General features: G+C 40.0%; 1 protein-coding gene across 1 annotated transcript in view; it reads left to right on the forward strand.

The window, feature by feature from the left end:
• The window catches only part of ITGA1 (integrin subunit alpha 1), a 121,597-nt gene that overhangs the window by 23,547 nt on the left and 76,571 nt on the right, over nt 1–21,479 (forward strand). Inside the window, exon 2 of the mRNA XM_074952532.1 lies at nt 20,396–20,516. Coding sequence (XP_074808633.1) covers nt 20,396–20,516 — 121 coding nt within the window. The remainder of the gene's footprint in view (nt 1–20,395; nt 20,517–21,479) is intronic.

The raw sequence follows: 21,479 nt of genomic DNA on the forward strand, positions 1-21,479 counted from the left end.
TTATGATAATTTCTGTCTTATTACCTAACCCTTTCCTAATGGATCCTAATATTCTGTTTGCTTTTTTGACTGCCACTGCACATTGAACAGGTGTTTTCAGAGTACTATCCACGATGACTCCCAGATCTCTTTCTTGAATTATAACAGCTAATTTAGACCCCATCATTTTGTATGTATGGTTGGGATTATGTTTTCCAATGTGCATTTTTTTGCATATATCAACATTGAATATACTCTGCTACTTTGTTGCACAGTCACCCCATTTTGCGAGATCCCTTTGCAACTCTTTGCAGTCTGCTTTGGATTTAACTATCTTGAGTAATTTTATTTTGTCTGTAAACTTTGCCACCTCACTGTTTACCCCTTTTTCCAGATCATTTATGAATATGTTGAACAGCACAGGTCCCAGTACAGATCCTTGGGGGAACCTGCTATTTACTCTTTCCACTATGAAAAATGACCGTTTATTCCTACACTTTGTTTCCTATGTTTTAGCCAGTTACTGATCCATGAGAAGACCTTCTTTCTTATCCTATGATTGCTTACTTTGCTTAAGAGCCTTTGGTAAGGGAACTATTCAAAGGCTTTCTGAAAGACCAAGTACACTATATCCACTGGATCACAGTTATCCAGATGTTTTGTTGACCCCCCTCAAAGAATTCAAATAGGTGATACAGCATGATTTCCCTAAAAACATTTGTTAACACCAAAACATATTTACAATGTGACCTGGTGTGTTCTAACTTATCTCTAATTTGCCTCTAAATTATGTCACTTCACTCATATTTTACTGGGCCTTCTTATTATCAAGCCCAAATTTAGGCCCCAAAACCTATTCCCGACTTCCATTTTAGCACATTTGAGAGTTAGGTGGCATTATTTATTTATTTACTTGCTTATTTATTTATTTATTTATTTTGCTAAAATGATAGAGATTTCTCAAGTCCTGATGAACTAAATATTATGAATAAGAAAAAAATTGAAGGTAATTTTAATATTTTACATGGGGCCCACTGCAGTGCCCATTAAAGTCAACACAAAGGTTCTCTTTGACATTAATGGACGTTGGATCAGGAATAGAAACAGTTACTGAACATTGTTCCAAAACTATCTTCCAAATGAAAAACTTAATGTATTATTAGAGTTCCCCATTAATTGTTCCTGCGAAAAACATGAATAGGGCTTTTGTGCTAAGAAATTCCAAGAGTGGAGTCTACGTTCCCATCAGACTCTGAAACTTTTTCTTTGCTCACTTCCCTGTTTGCATTATAATTGGGTTTTCTATTACATAATTATACAACATATATGCCATGAGATAAATTAATGTCAAGTCATAAGGAAAGTTAGATGCCTGAAGTCCTGATCCCTATTCTTACTGATTCCCTGGCACAATATTGAGCCTTATATTGATAACAGTTTTTCATATCACTGAGGTATTAATATTTAACCCCTGTAGAGCCTTAAGATGAACAATGCATACCCTATGTAAGACTACTGGGGCTTTCAGGATACCTGCATGGCTGCATGCATTTTTGCTGTACGATAGCAAATTACAAGTCTGTCCTTAAACATTCTGTTCCAAGGTCAGTTCTAAAGGCTAGTTGTAGTATGATGTGCAACTGACTTGCAGTTGAGACTAATTCACTCTTTTGCTCCCTAGGCTAGCTGAGCTTGGGAGGATCACATAAGGATGGTTGCTATTCCTTCTGGATGATTTCTTCTTTTGCTTCAGCCTGTACTGATGGAATCAGAATGAGGCCTGAATGTCTATATGTTCAGCATATGGCATGGCAGACACAAGGGTTTGTGGCTATTGAGGATCAAAGAAGTGAGAAAAATAGCTATTTTCAGAAAAGATTTATGCTGAAGTTCCATTCCTCAAATTACTTCTACTCTGATATCTGCCTCTAGCCAGACAAGCTTTGCGGAGATCTTCTCAGGGAGGGAGAAATCCACAGGGAAGCTGTTTGGGAAGATAAATAATGGTGTAGCCTGGACTGGCAATGAACAAGCCAACAGGGCAAAAACTGTTCTTGGGTATTTTTAGTGAGATGTCAACAATATATTTTAGGTAGCCCTCAGTTTTGATAACTGGGCTCCGATGTTTATATTTCATAGACTGCAGGAAGGGAGTTGTTATATTTTCTTTTTCCATTCTAGAGATCACTAGATGAGTGTAACGGCGTCCCCGAGGTGCAACCTGGACCATGGGACCACTGAGCCCTCCAAACCCACCCACCTGGGCTATCTCTCACACTGTGATGCTAGTGTCAAGCTACAAGTCTCTGGCAGGCACTCCACTTACACAGCCATCCACAGGCAGGGACACACCTAACTGAGTTACATGAATGATCTCCCAGCCACTCATGAACCATACACAGAGAAGCTTCAGACAATTCCCTCCAGTTCCAGCCCTACACCCCAGAACTGGACAGAAACCTGGCCACTGTAAGCTCATTACCTAGTTCACCGCTCTGTGGAATAGACATACACTAGCCTTTGTAGTCTGAGCTGAGATTCCCCAAGCACTTCAACCAGAAACACACTGAGTTTTAGGTAAAATATAAAACAGATTTATTAATTGTAAAAAGATAGATTTCAAGTGATTATAAGTAGCAGGCATGGAGATCAAAGTTGGTTACCTAAGAAACAAAAATAAATCTGCAGTCTAAATTCTAACTTAAACAGACTAAGCATGATTTGAATCAAACTGACTCTCACCCTAACAGACAGTACCAGCAGTTTACAGTTCTTTGATACACTGACTGGACCTCTTCCAGCCTCGCACCGAACTCCGTGTCCAAACTCTTTGTCTTTCAAACAATCTTCTAGGTGTTGAAATGGTGGGGAGAGAGGCCAGGTGATGATGTCACTGTCTCTCTTTTTACACCTTCTTCCAGCAGCTAGAAAGATTCTTGCTGTGACGGATCAGGCAGTCTCCATTGGTCAAACAATCTCCATTGCATATGTGCTTTCTCTAAGGAGCCTCTGGGATAGCTGATTCTTTTTTGATGGGCCATCAATGCCCATCTGGCCAGTGCTTCTTTGTCCTTACAGAAAGTCTGGCTGTACGCATCTCCCTACCTCACAACATATTTCAATAGCCCATATAGCCAGGGGTGAAAATAACATTCCACACTTACCGGTAAGGGAGCTGACTCCGTCCCCCAGAAGGGGCGGGGCCTCAGGCGGAGGGGGCGGGGATGGAGGGGTCAGCGTCTCTGAGCCAGCCCATCTGCACTGCCTGGCCCACGCCACCCAGGGCTCCAGCAGTGATTTAAAGGGCCCGGGGCTCTGGCCACTGCTGCAGTAGCGGCAGCAGCTGCCAGAGCCCCGGGCTCTTTTCAATCACGGCCCTGGGGCAGCTGCTCCTTTTGCCTGGGGGGCGGGGCAGCAACAGGCAACACTTTAAGTAGGGTCCTTTGCTGTGGCAGTGCTTTAACATCAGCTGAATATGGGCACGTATTGGCAGCCACTTTTTACTGGTATGCCGTACCAGCCCGTACCGGCTTCCTTTCACCCATGCGTATAGCAGTACTTCATAACTTCACATACAATGACAATGCGTACAATCCAACAGGATATTAATGTTCAACAAATCAAGACTTTTAAAATGATACCTCACAAGGCATACTTTGTACAAAACATATCATAATTATATGACAGTGGTGAATATGGGGGTTCCAGGGTGCTACTTTGAGGTACAGAATGTCAGAATGAGTAATTGTATAGGGCAATAGCATTGACTGATGTAGAGCAGTTAGTGCCATAGCTTCATATTCCTGGTAAATTAAAACGAGATGGCAAATTTTTATAGCTCTCAGCACAGTCCCAATGCATCCAGCCTCATCACTACATTAAGTTGACTGCTGTGTCTAACAATTTTTCCTGCATTATTGTCAGAGTATTTCTATTGCATTTGTAGAAGATAAAATGCTAAGCAAAACAGCTGACAAGGAAAAATAACATATATGCAAAATAACATTTTCAACAAGAGACCTAAAATGCACAGATATAGACATTATGAGCTTTTCAATGAGTGTCTGAACATTGATGGATGGAAAACTGCTCTGCCTCACCTGAAAGAGTGACCACCTTGATAAGTCATAGCTTCAGTGGGGTTAAGGTTTAGGTTTCTTCTAGGGCTTGATCCTGTACTTACAAGTAAAATTGGGATTTTTCTCTGTGTGTGGGTATAAAGCCATTGTCAGGGTTCCTTCCCCACTCTGAACTCTTGGGTACAGATGTGGGGACCTGCATGAAAGACCCCCTAAGATTATTTTTACCAGCTTAGGTTAAAAACTTTCCCAAGGCACAAATTCCGCCTTGTCCTTGAACAGTATGCTGCCACCACCAAGTGATTTAGACAAAGAACCAGGGTAAGGAATCCTATTTCCCCAAGCCCTACACCCTCTTTCCAGGGGAAGGCTTCAGAATAATATCCTCACCAATTGGTACAGGTGAGCACAGACCCAAACCCTTGGATCTTAAGAACAATGAAAAATCAATCAGGTTCTTAAAAGAAGAATTTTATTTAATGAAAAGGTAAAAGAATCACCTCTGTAAAATCAGGATGGTACATACTTTACAGGGTAATCAGATTCAAAACACAGAGGATTCCCCTCTAGGCAAAACTTTAAAGTTACAAAAAAACGGGATAAACTTCCCTCTAGCAAAGGGAAAATTCACAAGTTGAAAACAAAAGGTAATCTAACGCGCCTTGCCTTATTTACTTACTCTTTTTGTAATATCAGAGACTTGTACAGGATGGTTTATAGAAGAAGGAGTTTTTTCACCTGATGCTTCTCTGCTTTCCCCAGAGAACACACCAACAAAGCCTTCCCCCCCTCCCCAAGATTTGAAAGTATCTTCTTTCCCCATTGATCCTTTTGGTCAGGTGCCAAGCAGGTTATTTGAGCTTCTTAACCCCTTACAGGTAAGGAGGAATTCTAGGCTACCCTTAGCTGTATGGTTATGACAGCCATGCATCAAAGAGGAAGATGAGGAGAGAGATTAACAGTCGCCTATATGCTTATGATTTAATTACAGAAACGAATCCTTCTCTGGGTGAAGAATAGGCACCACATACATTGTTTAAGGTGCCACTTCTGCAAACATTTATGCACAGGAGTAGACCTACTGATGTATTCCTAAAAGATTTCACATATTTGTGTTACGAGGTTTGACTTCAATATTGTAGAACTTCTCTGATACTAAGACATATCTTTTTAACCGGTTGATTACTGACTACAGAAAGCAGCAGAGTGATACTAGTCAAGGATGTTATAGCACAGCATTTCTCAAACTGGGGTAACCCCTGGAAGTCCACAAGGGTACTCCAGGGAGTCCACGGGCCCCGCTGATCAAACCTTCCCCTCCCCCCCTCAACTCCTCCCCCTCTCTCCCAGCGCCTCCTGCACGCTGCTGAACACCTGTTTAGAGGCATGCAGGAGGCCCTGGGAGGGAGGGGGAGGAGTGGGGATGGGATGCGCTCGGGGGAGGGGCGGAAAGAGGCGGGGAAGAGGAGGGGCAGTTGTGGAGTGAGGACAGGAAGAGCTGGGCTGGAGGTGGGGCCTTGGAAGGGGTAGAATTGGGGCGGGGCTTGGGGCTGAGCAGGAGGTTTCGGAGTCTGTGAAAATTTTTTAAATCAAAATGGGGGGCCTTGGATTGCTAACGTTTTAGAACCGCTATTATAGCAGATTTAACCCTGGTGGTAAATTTAACAAGGTAATGAATGATTTTGCCTCACTAACTTATTTCTGCCAGGTATAGCAAGATACCAGCTAAACTCTTCAGCATGAAGCAGAGGAACAATGTTGAAAAAACCTTTGTTTGGGGAGGACTGATGTGCGTGGATGGATAACAGTTAGAAAATTAACTATAGTATTTCTGGAAGCTCAGTGTGATAGCAAAAAACTGCAATGCTAATGTAAGAGCTAAAAATATTTCTTTGCTTCCTCCTGTTCAAGTTCATATTTTAGAAATCTGTTCTTAAAAGAATATTACATTTAAAATGAAATCACTTATTGTGATTAAAAATACATAGGAACATTGAAGCATGGTAGAAAAAATAAGACTAGATACTCAAATGCTACTTGTAGTGCTCCAAAGAAATTCTCAGGCTCTTATCAGACATATGTCTTTGTATTTAGGGTAATATTAATATACTGATATTGTGTAGAGATGTGTAAAGGCATGTGGTTTTAATTGGGGATAAGAAGCCAGCTTACTAGTAGGGGCATTTGATGAAAAAATACCATGGAAGAAGTAATACATGTCTAGGGCTTGGTAAAAGTGTAGTGTGTGTGTTTAGTTCTAAAGACAACATAACTGACAGAAAGTGCTAGATTAGAAAATGCTGCAACATGCAAAGCATATAGTGTTCACTTAAACTTAACCTTTTGCATAAAATAATTTTCTGTACCTTCACACTACTTGGTTTTTTTAAAAGTCTCAATATTTCTTCATAACAAATTATAGCCTAAATAATTTTTAAAGATACTCTAATGTATTGCTTCCTAGGCCTGTATAAAATAAATATATATGTTATCCTTTGTTCAGCTATTAGGTCAGGGGACAGAAGTTGGAGTCTGGTTTAGGGATAAGGTAGAAAATGATATGCCAGGACCTAAGGAAGAAAGTGAGATGTACAGAAGGGAGTAGACCTCAGAGTCCAAACTGGAGTGGGAGCTGAGTTTCTAGATAGTGGAGTAGAGTCAATGGTACTCAGGGAGGGATATATGAGGAGATGGATTGGAGATCACTGAATAGATGAGTTGAAGAGTTTTCTAGAATTTGCTGTGTGGCCTTCAGCATATCACTCAGCCTCTCCGTGCCTCAGTTTACATATATTTCAAAGAGTATAACAACGCTTAACAACCTCACAAGGCTCTTTGTGAGGCTTCATTCATATTTGTAAAGCACTCTGGGAACCTCTTGCATAAAATGAAATGTGCAAATTGTTAAGAGCTGCATACATACAAATGCCAGTTTCCAAATTTCTAAATTCAATGGGCTTATTCAGATGGTTGTACAATTTAGTAGGTGACATTTTCTAAAACTCTGTTATTGTATTTAGAAAAGTTTTTCCTGTTATACAGTCTTATTCATTCATGAACAGATTACAAAGCTTTGATTCAATACATTTCCAGGCTTGATACCACATTATAAAACTATGTTCCAATACAAATCACTTTGTGCAAGCCAGTAAAGGAAGCTTTCATTTGCTGGTTTGTACAAAGCATTTTATTGGGGTTGAATAAGTCATGACTACTGAATTTGGAGCTTTTTGCAAGATATATATTTCTTTGCCTTGTTTTATTGGACAATTGTCTACTTTTAATAATGAAAAGTCGTTTTTCAGTGGACTGGAGTCTATCCAGAAAGTCAGTCTTTTGCTCCTCAAAGGTTAAGGATTAAGGAATACTAGTTGGAGGCAATATTATAAAAAGGTTCTTTTGTAGTCCAGAGAAATAAAAAGCCTGATTTAAACTGTACTGAAAGGTTTATAAAGTATAAAACTTTTTATAAAGCTTTTTCTGAAATACAGACACTGATATTTAGCCAACTGGAATTAAATACAATGTGAACTCCCAGCATAGCTGTCTCAGACTTCTGCTGTGAAACTAAAGCACTCTGTCTCCTAAGTTCACAGAAGTTCATTGTACTACAAATGAATATTTTCTTCCATGTGGAATGTTTGCAACTAGTCCTATATTTCACTAAAAAGAATACTGGTCTGATAAATAATAGACCAAGATTGTACAATTCAGTGGTGACATTATCACAACCCAGGCAAAAGTTAAAGTGTGAAGCTTCTTACACTTATCTTACACAATGGAGGAATCCACTTCCGTGTTCTTGAGCCGCCAGTTAGTTATTAGCATTTCTGTGAGTGAGGTCTAGTGATAGCATCCAAGCACTGAGAGGGCCTTCTTGTTTCTATCCTTAGCTCTGCTTTTCACCAACTCACAATGTGACCTTGGTTAAGCAACTTCTGACTGTGACTCATTTTCCACATCTATAAAGTGAGGATAACACCTACTTTTGTGAAGAGCTTTGGGCCTCAGTTTCAGAGTTGCTTCATGTCCTCAAATGAAAGGTGCTTTGTAAGTGCAAAATGGTGGTTTTACTTGACTTCTTTTTCACATTAATCATAGCAGTGAAGCCCAGAAAACACTCCCAGTCAACTGTCCATTATTGCCATTTCTAAATAACTCTCTCCAGTAATTTGTCAATAACTTGGAAATTTCTTTTTTTTATCCTATTTATTTCCAATTTTCATATGGACCATAAGAGCACTAATGGAATAGGCAGACTTTTACAAGGCAATAATTTGGTTCCACATCAGCATAAACTAATGTACAAGGCACTCAGGAACTCGATTATTGCCTCATAAAACGGGACACCCATCCTAGTATCACTTAATTATAAAAGAGTGCATCTTATAAAAATATGTTGATAAGTTCTCAGGTATTCACATATCCTTATAATGGCATTTGATGCATTATGTGTTGTACAAAACATTATAGCAGTATTTTTTTTTCCTGCATAAGGTTCCTGACTGAACTTTTATACTCTGTACAACATTTTAATCTTCATCTTAAATTCCCCTGTCATCTTTTATTACCCAGAGTCATGGTTAGATAGATGTTGGATTTTCCTAGCTGCTTTTTTGTAGTTTCCTAAGGCTTTTCAGTTTTATATATTTAGCTTTCTGTGAGGTGTTTCAGTCTGTTTTGTTCTTTTGCATTGCACTCAACCCTTTTAGTTTTTAACTTCTTTTTACAAAGTGTCAAACCTTAAGCACCTTTGTACCATTGTGCGCAAAGACTGATATGTATATAGGTTTGGTGTTCGGGGGCCAAAATCGAATACAAATAAATTTGAATTTGATCTTTCTACAAGCTGTTGGGGAGGAAGATGAACATAAAGCCAATATGCAGCCTCTGTTAGATGCAAGGTACAATCCCTCTTGTGCACCGCAGCTGGCCTGTGTCAGCTGACTTGGAGTTGCAGGGCTCAGGTTGCAGGGCTATTTAATTGTGGTGTAGAGATTTGGGCTCAGGCTGGAGCCCAGGCTCTGGTACCCTCTCCCTCGCAGGGTTCCAGAGATGGGTTCCAGCCTGCGCCTGAACATCTACACTACGGTTAAAACCATGGACTTATAGACTTTAAGGCTGGAAGGGATTATCGTGATCATCTAGTCTGATCTCCTGCACCTGACAGGCCACAGAACCTCACCCAACCACTCCTGTAATAACCCATAACTTCTGGCTGAGTTACTGAAGACCTAAAATCATGATTTAAAGACATCACGATACACCATTTACTCTAGTTCAAACCAGCAAATGACCCGTGCTCCATCCAGCAGAGGAAGGCAAAAAATCCTAGATTCTCTGCCAATCCAACCCGGGGGGAAATTCCTTCCCTACCCCAACTATGGTGATCAGTTAGAATCTGAGCACGTCAGTGACACCCACCAGCCAGACACCTGGAAAAAATTCACTGTAGTAACTCAGAGCCTCTAGTGTCCCATCTCTGACTGTTGGAGATATTTTCTGCTAGCAGTCACAAGATGGGTCACTTGCCATTATAGGCAATCTCATCATAAACAGCCCCGCAGCCTGGGTCCTCCAAGCCTGAGTCAGCTGACATGGGCCAGTCATGGGTGTTTGATTGAAAGGTAGGTGTACCCTATAGGGCATGCTAAGAACAGATTTCAGATCTGAGCTTTAATTTTTTTCCTGGCTTTCCTGGTTAAATCAGTAACCAAGGACATCTCTTCCGGATGATATGTGGTGATTTCTTTTTTCTTCCACAGCACAGCCATGTGTCCAATTTTGTGCTACCATTCTACCTGTGTTTGCATCACTCTATTCTGGGAAAATCTGGACATTTTACAACAGTACTTCAGCAGAAGATAATGTGCCCAGATGACCTGCACACAGAGTGGCACCAACATTATATTATTATGATGGTTTTCATAATTATAAGGAAAGGAGGGAGTGAGAGCAGCAGAATGGACAATGGACTTCAAAATGTAGACTTTAACAAATTCAGAGAACTGGTAGGTAAGGTTCCATTGGAAGAACATTTAAGGGGAAAAAGTTGTTCAGGAGAGCTGGCAGCTTCTCAAAGAGAAAATATTAAAGGCACAACTTCAAATTATCCTGATGCAAAAGAAAGACAGGAAGAAGAAGAGGAGGCTGGTGACACATGGATAAATTGCTTAGGATAAGTATAAAAGAATAGAATAAACATGCAGGGACAAAATCATAGAGGGTAAGGCACAAAATGAGTTATACCTAGCAAGGGACATAAAAGGCAGTAAAAAGAGGTACTATACATACATTGGGAGTAGGGCTGTTAAGCGATTAAAAAAATTAATCGCGATTAATTGCTTTGTTAAACAATAATCGAATACCATTTATTTAAATATTTTTGGATGTCTTCTACATTTTCAAATATATTGATTTCAATTACAACACAGAATACAAAGTGTACAGTGCTCACTGTATATTTATTTTTGATTACAAATATTTGCACTGTAAAAAACAAAAGAAATAGCATATTTCAATTCACCTAATACAAGTACTGTAGTGCAATCTCTTTATAATGAAAGTTGAATATACAAATGGACAATTATGTACAAAAAATAACTGCATTTAAAAATAAAAGAATGTAAAACTTTACAAGTTTACAGAACCTACAAGTCCACACAGTCCTACTTCAGCCAGTCGCTCAGATAAACAAGTTTGGTTAAAATTTGCAGGAGATAATGCTGCCCACATCTTGTTTACAATCTCACCTGAAAGTGAGAACAGGCATTCGTATGGCATTGTTGTAGCCGGCATCGCAAGATATTTACATGCCAGATGCACTAAAGATTCAAATGTCCCTTCATGCTTCAGCCACCATTCCAGAAGACATGCTGATGACGGGTTCTGCTCGATAACAATCCAAAGCAGAGCGGATCGACACATGTTCATTTTCATCATCTGAGTCAGATGCCATTAGCAGAAGGTTGATTTTTTTTTGTTTGTTTGTTTTGTGGTTCGGGTTCTGTAGTTTCTGCATTGGAGTGTTGCTCTTTTAAGACATCTGAAAGCATGCTCCACACCTCATCCCTCTCAGATTTTGGAAGGCACTTAAGATTCTTAAGCCTTGGGTCGAGTGCTGTATCTGTCCTTAGAAATCTCACATTGGTACCTTCTTTGTGTTTTGTCAAATCTGCTGTGAAAGTGTTCTTAAAACGAACATGTGCTGGGTCATCATTCAAGACTGCTATAACATGAAATATATGGCAGTATGTAGGTAAAACAGAACAGGAAACATACAGTTCTCCCCCAAGGGAGTTCAGTCAGAAATTTAATTAATGCATTCTTTTTTTAACGAGCATCATCAGCATGGAAGCATGTTCTCTGGAATGGTGACCAAAGCATGAAGGGACATATGAATGTTTAGCATATCTGGCATGTAAATACCTTGCAAGGCTGGCTACAAAAGAATAAGGGTGACCGGATACTTAATACAATTAATATTAACAATAAGTGGAAGAAACACAAGTCAAATTGGGAAAGAACAGGTTCAGCGATATTTGGATAGATTAGCTGTATTCAAATTGGCTGACCCTGATGAAATTCACCCTAGGGTGCTTTTGAAACGAGTTGGAACAATCTTGTAACTATGAGTAATTGTGTTAGAGAACTCCTGGAGGACATATGAGGTCCCAGAGGACTGAAGAACGGAGACATAGTACCTATCTTTAAAAAGGGGATCAGAGAGGACCTGAAGAATTATACACCAGTTGGCCTAACTTTGATACCTTGAAAGATACGAGACAATTATTTAATAATTTGTTCCAGTAAGCACCAAGAGAATAATAGAGTTATAAGTAAGGCTAAATTTTTATCATGGATATTTTTAGTAAAAATCATGGACAGGTCATGGGCAATAAACAAAAATTCACAGAAGCCTGTGACCTGTCTCTGACGTTCAGTAAAAATATCCCTGGCAAAAGGAGTAGGCAGGTTCAGCACCTGCTGCTTCTGGGGCTCCCGGGTCCCCCACTGCTGCGGTGCGTGAGAGCTCAGGGGTCCCCCGGCCTGCGGGTCTGGGCTGCTGCAGGGTCCCCTCATCCCCAGGGCAGCTGGGAGTTGCAGGGTCCCCTGGTCGGGGCTGGGGAGCTGCGGGGAGTCCCCCCACTGTGGCTGGGAAGCTGAGGGGTCCCAGGGTGGGGGCTGGGAGCTGCAGGGGCTGGGCTGGTTGGGAGCTCCAACCCCGGGGAAGAAAATGTCACAGAGGTCAATGTAAGTCATGGATTCCGTGACCTACATGACATAATCGTAGCCTTAGTTATAAGTAATAACCAATGTGGATTTAGAAAAACAAATGATGCCAAGCCAAACTAATTTTCTTCTTTAACAGGGTTACTGGGATGCGGGGGGACATCTTGATTTTTAGTAAGGCTTTTGGACACAGTCTTATATAACATTCTCATAAGCAAACCATGGAAATGTGGTCTAGATGAAATTACTATAAAGTTGGTGTAAAACTGGCTGAAAAACTGTACTTAGAGTAATTACCAATGGTTTGCTGTCAAAGTGGGGAGACGTATCTAGTAGGGTCTCTCAGGAGTTTCTCCTAGCATCAGTACTCGTCAATATTTTCATTAATGACTAGGAGGCAAAGACAGGGGGTAATTCTGAGGGATCACTGGCTTCATGCCCAGGTCCCATGGAGTCTTAGGCAGTGCTCAGGCCACAATTGTTACCCAACAGCTCACCTGAGTAAACTGGGAAGGGTCAGCTTGCAGGGGGCCCCACTCCAAAGGTTCCTGATTAAGGCAAATATCCAGCCCCCTGATTGGCTGAGGAGTGCTATATAAACCAGGAAGTTGTCTGAGCAGGTAAAGGAATCCCTGGCTGGCTACTACTATGGAGCCCTCCTGCTTACCTGACTCCTGAGCCCTGTATTTCTGCCTGCTCTTGGTTCCTGTCCTCCATCCTAACCCAGACTTCCATCTATTCCCAGTTCCTACTGTCCTGTCCTACTCCAGGACCCTACTCCTCCACCTTATCCCTGGCTTTGTCTTTGGCTGTGGCCCCTGGCTGAGCACCTGATGCTGTCTTAGGTTTTGACCGTTGGCTCTGACAGCTAGGCCTGACTCCTGCTCTGACTACTAGGCATGACTGTCCCTGCCCTGGTCACTACAGTAATAGGAAATGAGGAGGAACAAAGCTGAGTGAGAAAAGGAGAATGAACAGATCAGTAAAGAGAGAGCATTAGAAGGAGCGCAGGGATCAAGATAGGGAGTGGAAGGAAATGACACCAGAGATGTAGGTAGGAGTGAGCTTGTGCAAGGCCTTGAAGTGAAGAATGAGGAGTTTGAATCTGAGACAATAAAAGAAAAGAAGCAAGTAAAGGACTGGGAAGACATGTGTGTGTGATATTATGTAATCCTATATCAGTGTTTCTCCTTCCTGTGTATAATACAGGTGAAATCCTGGTACTATTGAAGTCAATGGCAAAACTCCCACTGACTTCACTGGGGCCAGGACTTGACCCTACACCTGCTTCCTAATCTAATTTGCATTCAAGCTGGGTGAGAAACATTTTCCCATCCCAGGAAAAAAATTGAGATTTTGAAAAAAAAATTCCTATACCAAATTAGATGAAAAAGTAAATCTTGAAAGTTTTTTTATGAAAAGACGACAACAAAAATCGGTTTGGGTTAATGTTTTGATTTTAATCTTTAATTTTCTTTTACTACACTTAGCTTAAATTTTGAAACAAAGTCCTTTTGAACTGGAAAAAATGAATTTTTAATTAAAAAAATATTGAAATGAGACATCTTGTCAATTTTGAAACTATCCCAATTTTTTTCAAAATGAGAAATTCTTTGAAACCACTCCTTTCCCATGGACAGTTTCAGTTTTGATAAATCAGTGTTTTCCGATGAAAAAATGTTTTGTTGAAAATTCCCAACCATCTTTAGTAATCTTACTTTTATCCATTATGGAGAGTGTTTGGGTGTCTAGGTTCCTTTCACTGACTGTATGTTGAAGTTTAGTATATTACAGCTTTCTGCATTGCATTAGAACACAGTTTGAACTTGTAAGAAGGCTCATATATGTATTTCCTTTAATTTTCTGTACAATAAAAGTACAGCTGATATGAATGTATTCTCCATTTGGACACTCTGGTATCAAAACTCTATTCAAATTTCTTCTAGTAAGTTTCTAAAGACCCAATTCATCACAAAAAATTCTGTTTTTACAAGAAACATTGTCGACAGCAGTGGTTCTCAAAGCCGGTCCACTGCTTGTTCAGGGAAAGCCCCTGGTACGCCAAACCAGTTTGTTTACCTGCCACGTCCGCAGGTTCGGCTGATCGCTGCTCCCACTGGCCGCGGTTCGCCACTCCAGGCCAATGGGGGCTGCAGGAAGCGACGCGGGCCACTGGACATGCTGGCCGCCCTTCCCGCAGCCCCCATTGACCTGGAGCGGCGAACCGCGGCCAGTGGGAGCCGCGATCGGCCGAACCTGCGGACGCAGCAGGTAAACAAACCGGTCCGGCACGCCAGGGGCTTTCCCTGCACAAGCGGCGGACCAGCTTTGAGAACCACTGGTCTACAGTATTGTGAAGCTAGACAACATTTATTTTTCTCTTTGTTTTGTTAATTGAAATGAATTGGGTCCTCACACCGAGTCACAGTTACCCAGTGGATTACAATTATAAAACTCTGTTATAATCTTTCAAGGGTAAAGGTGGAAGTCTTATCCATGAAGATAATTGAAACAAAGCATGGCAAAAGATGCTATCGAGAACCATTCTATATTATCAGGGCACTAGATTTCCCAGTCTTATACAGGAGAGCAACTCTCATCTCTTGTAAACTGTTGAAATTAAGAGTTACACAGGGAATAAAGAGGGCCTATGTCTCTCCATTACTAGTTCCAGTAATTCTATTATTGTTTCTATTATTATTATTATTATCTGTGGAATAGGAATTATTATAGTTGTGCTTTGAATTTATATAGAAACATCTTTCTTCCAGGGAGCACTGTACAAGCATCCATGAATTAAACTTTATAACACTCCTGTGAAGTGTCCACATTTTACATGTGGGTTAACTGAGGCATGAGATGTTGGGTAATTTATGCAAGGCCGTACACTGAGTGAATGGCAAGCTATTTAAATGAAGTTGAAAAGTGGGCATTCTGAATCCCAGTCGTATTCTCTAACCAGTAGACCAGATTCCCTTTTTGCCTTATAGTAAGACAATGTCAAAAATTCATTGTACCAGTTGATTATTTTAAAATATTTGAGATTTAACAAGTCATTTTTATAACAAGTTACATATTTATATCTATCACAAAGCTCTTGAACTTTAAGGAGCAGATTCCACAACCATTCCATGGAACTTCTTGTGTAAAGAACTACTTAGCATCAATAAGTGTAACACAATATGGTCCTTAATATTTTAATGAGAGGGACTTGTGCTAAGTAGTCTTTTTTTTTCCCCAGTAATCCCTGTCCTTTTCTCCTCAGAACATCCTACCATAAAACTTTTTGCTCAGCCCTCAACTCAAACCCATAATAAATCATTTCTGAGGTTTAAAAGTTGACTTTCTGCACTGCCTCATACTGTCTGGAATCTGCAGAGTTAAAATATCACAAGAAAAGCAATTCTTAGGCTATTTCCTGCCGAGCTAGAGCCAAAAATACCACAAAAAGAGTATTTGTGAGTTTGTTTCAGAAAAGCAAATAAGTACAGTATTGAACATTTGAATATTCAAGGGTTCACATATGAGGTTCACATATCACTTCATTTTAGGCTTGGTAAGAAAGTTGTATCTAAATGACCACTGGTTATTTAGACAATTTACTGATTTATAACAACTGTTACATATTGATATGTGTATTTTTACATAGTTGTTTAACTTCAATAAATATTTAAAATCATCAATTACTTTTTGCGATTAAATTAAGTTTAAGTGTATAATTGTTTACTAAAATAGTTGTAATAGCATGTAAATAGTTCTTGATTATTTACCTTTTTCTTGATTCCTTCACATTAGGTTACTTTTACACACTTAATATCTGATCTTGCACCACAGAGGTCAGTGGGAGCCTTTTAGTCCTAGAGCAGCATTTACAGTATTGAAATTTAGAGCAACTTTCACCATTACTCTATATTTACACCACTGTCAACAAGAGCAGAATCTGGCCTCTAAACTCTGCCTTGCATATGGTGTGGGGATTCTGAAAGTATGAATGAATGGTCATCCTTGGTTGGTCACTTCCCCTAGTTTTGCAATAAGGTCTTGGCTTTGACCTGTAAACTTGATATTTTGATAATCTGGCCATTTTTCATGTACATATTCATCAATAGGGTCATTGACACAAAATGCCAAAACACGAAGGGGAGCTAGATAACATATAATTTCTTATTTATGGTTCTGATTTCACACTAATATTATGTGGACCACCAGCTCTGTCTGCTTGAATTTTTTTACACACTCATGTTTGAAAACATGCCGTGTGTTTAAGAATTGATAAACTTTTATAATTAAATTAGGAGAAGTCAATCTGAATAGTCATTCTTCATCATTGTGTGGAACCGACATAACAAAACAGTATGAAGTTGTATGTGTGGCAAAGAGACAATCCACAAGAGGCTAATGGTTAGAATTCTGGCAGTGCTCACAAAAATGCAGACAAATACTTTCATGATAAGAACATGTAGTTGTGTGAGAAATTACTGTTTCATCCCATAAAGAAATATTATAAATAAAAAACATGGTCATATTTGCAAACACTCCAGACAGGACAATTGTAGTATTACAAGAAAACCATTTTCTTCAGTCCAGCATTTTGGAATTTAACTTGGCTGAAAGCTCTTCACAATATCCTTCATGCATACATTATGACTTATGTTGAAAATCATGTTGTATTCAAATAGGCAATTCCTGAGTTTAATAAGGGCAATGGAGATCTTTTGTGACTTCATATTTTACATTAGAACTGCAGATAGATGAAACCCATGAAAATGACTGTAAGCTAAGATCCTCTTTGATACTGATTTACATGCAGATGAAGAACTTTACATAATGAAGTTTAATTTTTAGACACAATGGTCCCAGAACAGAAGAATGGTACAGTAACGTAAAAAGGGTAATGCTCTCCAGGTATAACTGTGTGTGAACGTGAAAGGGAATGGGAAAGGAATCCACTCCAACATACAGTAAATAAACAATCAATCAATCAATAAACAACACAAACTATAAAGGAAGCAAGGTTTTGAGCTTTGCCCTGAGGAGTACCATAGATGTTCTCTGGTGAATCAGGGGAAAACATTTCTGTTGCAAGCATTCAGCAGAGAAGGCTTTGCATCCATCCTTTCAATCTTATGCCTAGTAGGCAGTAACTCCAACCTTAAAGCTAGCTTGGTTTCTGCTGTCCTCACGCTACTTTTCCCTGTCCCTCCAAAGTCCTTTATTATCATTATGTCTCCAAACAATATTCTCCCATCCATTTAATATAATAGGTATCTAAGGATTTTCTCTGAGTGTATCGTTGGTGTACCCTATTGAGAGTTGGTGCACAGGTGTGATATCATTAAAATGCCCAAACTGGCCAATTGGAATGAGGCTTTGAAGAATCAGCATCCCCAGCCATACCCAAACAATATGTAAAATCTATAATAGTATATCACGTGCGTATGTGAGGATCCATTTCCTCATAGTCTGTTGTGATAACTGAGATAATTTCAGCAACAGTTTGTGTCCCTTTCAGCCACTTGTACCTTATTTTTCTGTGTAAAAGCTTGGGAGTTGTTCTATATTCCAGAAGTAGACTTTATGAAAGGGAAATGAATTAAAATTATCTGCTGGGCCAGAAATGTCTTGTGAAATAGGGGACGAGAGAAGAAATGGGTCCAAACAGCTTAGGGAATTTTTTTAAAATAAGTATTATAAAATAGTTGAAAATAGGTATTTATATCCTTTCCCCTACTACTTTCTTTATCTCCTTCAGAAGAAACTAATTTTCCTAGCGCAAGGATATATATTGGCAACTGTCGATTCACTGGATCATGGTGTATGTATAAAAGGTCTAGTCAGACTTATGGCTGGGAAGCCTAATTAGAGAGCGACACTGCTCGATACAAGTTTTACAGACGTACGTGTTGTCAGAGTTGGAGTCCAAGATTACAGCATGCTGCTTTCTTCTTTTTTGCTTTGTTTCCATTCTCTGGATCAAAGCCACTTCATCTTGAGCTGCACCAAGTGCCAGATGTTCTCCTCCCAGTTGTCTACATTGATGTTGAATAACTTCAGATCATTTTTGTACACATAATGGTACAGCCATAAAGGGTGACCACACTTTCTAGTGCTGTCTTGAATCTCCCTGTAAAAAATATTCTTGGGGATATGGCCTCCACCCATTCTCCTGATATGACCGAGCCATCACAACGTCCTCTTCTTGATAGTAGTTTCTAAGTGTGTCAGTCCCACACGCTCCAGCACCTCTGTGTTTGGTATTTTGTCTTCTCACTTTATTTGCAGAATCTTATACAAGCATCTCATGTGGAAGCTGTTCAGCGTCCTGATGTGCCTAGCATATGTAGTCCATGTTTCTGGACCATAGAGCAGGGATGACAGCACACAAGTCTCATCTGCACCTTAGCTGATAGTTTGCTATTATTACATGCACGTTTCTGTAATAGCCAGAAATTCTTAGCTGCTTTTCTGATTCTGTTAGTTCAGTCTGAAGATCAAGATTCCTGCTGATCATAGAACCCAAGTAGCAAAAGCTGCCGATGATGCCAGGAGATTTACCCTCCAGAGTAATGTCAGGCTATGAAAAGTAGTTTTATAAAAAATAATGAAGTGTTAAAGGAATATGACAGGGCATCATCCCACTCCTGTCTCTTTTCTAGTCACAAACCATCCAGAGTCCTTCTGCTGGTCAAATTTGCACCTTGTGCAATTTATTTGCAATGCTCTTTCCCACCAGCCTTACAGACTTGTGAAGCTCAGTATTTACAATAGCACACACTCCTTAGCTGGCGTGACCATATTTTCCCAAAGGGAAAATGGGACTCCACAGGGAACCGACCTGAGGTCCTCCTCCCTTCTTCCCTGATGTGCAGGGCTGGCCCAAGCCCCCCCCTGCTGCCTGCCTATATGGGCTCAGCCTGGGCCACTCTCCTGAGCTCTCCCTCCTGCATGGGGATGGCGTTGCCGCTTGCCCCCCTGCACGTTCCTCTGTGCTCCACTAGAGGTCACATCCCACTTTTTGGGCAAAACTGGGCATTTGTCCAGCTTGCTCTTGCTAACTGATGATCAGTTGGCAAGAGCAAATGGGACAAATGCCCAGTTTTGCCAAAAAAGTCGTGACAGCTGGGACAGGGCTTAAAAAAGGGACTGTCTCAGCTAAAACTGGACATATGGTCACCCTATCCTTAGCTCACTCAGCCAAGGAGTGGAGAAGGCATCTTCCCTCCAAGACATCTCTTCTGACTCTGAAAACTCTATCAATCTCTCTTCCCACCTGACCACTTTCTTCTTGCACCTTTCTACTTACTGGGTTAATGGGTTAATTAGCCCATCCTCCAGCCCATCCTCAGTCTATCAGTTAGACACAGCTTTGCCCCTCAAGTTTACTCTGGGGCAGTTTAACTAGTAATCCAGTGATCAGATCGCAGGTACAGCTGCTGTTGCCATACCCTCTAGCACAAGGAACAAGTCAGACTCTAATTGCAATAAGCCATTCTGACTGAGCATTGATAGGCTATTAGAATAGTCAAGCACAGATATCACAAAGGCATGGATCATCATGATGAACTCTATATGTAGAATTAAAATGTACAACTTCTGGCCTGGTGCTAAAAGCCTGTTCTTCCATATTCTGCTGATGGTCAAAAATTACACCCAAAGTGTGAACCTTATTATTACTTTCCTGGAGTGCACTTAATTAACAGATAGGAAGAGATCCTGAGTCATCAAAATCCATCCATCCAGAATCCAACCAGTTCTCCCATTCCACAATTTATAATTCTGTTTTATCTAGCTTTCTTGCATCAATCCTGCAATTCAGCTATTGCAGAAACAGAATCCTCATTATATTTTTGTTTTAAAATTAATGAAGATTTTTTATAAAGGAAAGTTATGAAACTAATATTAACTAAAATTAAAACTTAATGTGGTTGCTTAATATTTATTTCTGCTATTCAAAAATGCCATTTTGAGCAAAATGGGTGACTCCAATAGCCACCTCAGTAAAATCACTTTTAATCAAAATCACAATGGTCACTTTACTCGGTCTTGATTTGTATACATAGTTACATAATGTTGCATGTTACATTGAATTTAATTTTTTTTAACAGCTCTGCTTCACCTCAGTGCATCTTTCAATGTTGATGTCAAAAATGCAATGACGTTCAATGGCTCTGTGGAGGACATGTTTGGGTACACGGTTCAACAGTATGAAAATGAGGAAGGAAAATGGTGAGTTTTTTCTAAATAGCATAATATCCTAATGGTAAACTATTTAATAACAGGAATAGCACACATTGGAACTGTATTCTGTTCAATAATTTCAGTAAATAAGGGCCAGGTTCTGCCTTCTTTAGTCATGGTAAATATTTCCTTGCTTTGTACGGTTGTCTCTAATGGGTTCTGTCAGTGATTGTCTCCACTGATTATGCCAACCTGGAGGAAGACTTTTAGATCAAAATATCAAATAATACAATACCCTTTAATTTGGGCTAAAATGTCTTCTTTGATTATTATATTGGTGTTTGGTGTTTTGGACCCTCTGCTCATTGCTGCTACATTCTGAAATAAAAGTTTTATTCAGCCAGGTTTGTTGCTGTCTTTGCTTCTTCAGAATGATGTCATGCTAGATGTTCCACTGAGATGGCAATGCTATGAGAAAGCTCAAATCAGAGAGGGGACCATCTCCTCTGCACTGAGAGTGGAATTCAGAATAAGACTATCTCGTCCGATTACCTGTCCAGTTGATAGGGAGTTAATAGTCCTCTCTGCAGGTGCATCTTTGAGAATTATTCCTGTTCCCACACTCGTTGCTGGTTGGGTAGAGGATTGAATTGGAAGTCGAATGACCCAAAAATTGGGAATACTGAAGCATAGCTCTGTAACATTCACCATTCTGTGTAGGTTTCCCTATTTTTGAAATGGGCTTCTGCAGCAGTCTAATATTTCTGCTGAACAAGACAGGAAAACAGCCAATGACAATCTACGGGTTTGAGGCCCATGTGGCAATAGATATATTCTGCTAGATCAGGCTATCAGTATGTAATACCTTCACTAATCTTATGCACAAATGTAACAATATAGCCGCAGGTTGTTGATGAGGCCATGTACAATATTACTGTCTCACGCTGGCTATTACAGAATCACTAGAAAGTATTGAAAGTAATGAAACTGCAGGTGCCCCTTTTAAAATAC

The sequence above is a fragment of the Natator depressus genome, chromosome 5 (assembly GCF_965152275.1).
Source record: "Natator depressus isolate rNatDep1 chromosome 5, rNatDep2.hap1, whole genome shotgun sequence".
Taxonomy (NCBI): domain Eukaryota; kingdom Metazoa; phylum Chordata; order Testudines; family Cheloniidae; genus Natator; species Natator depressus.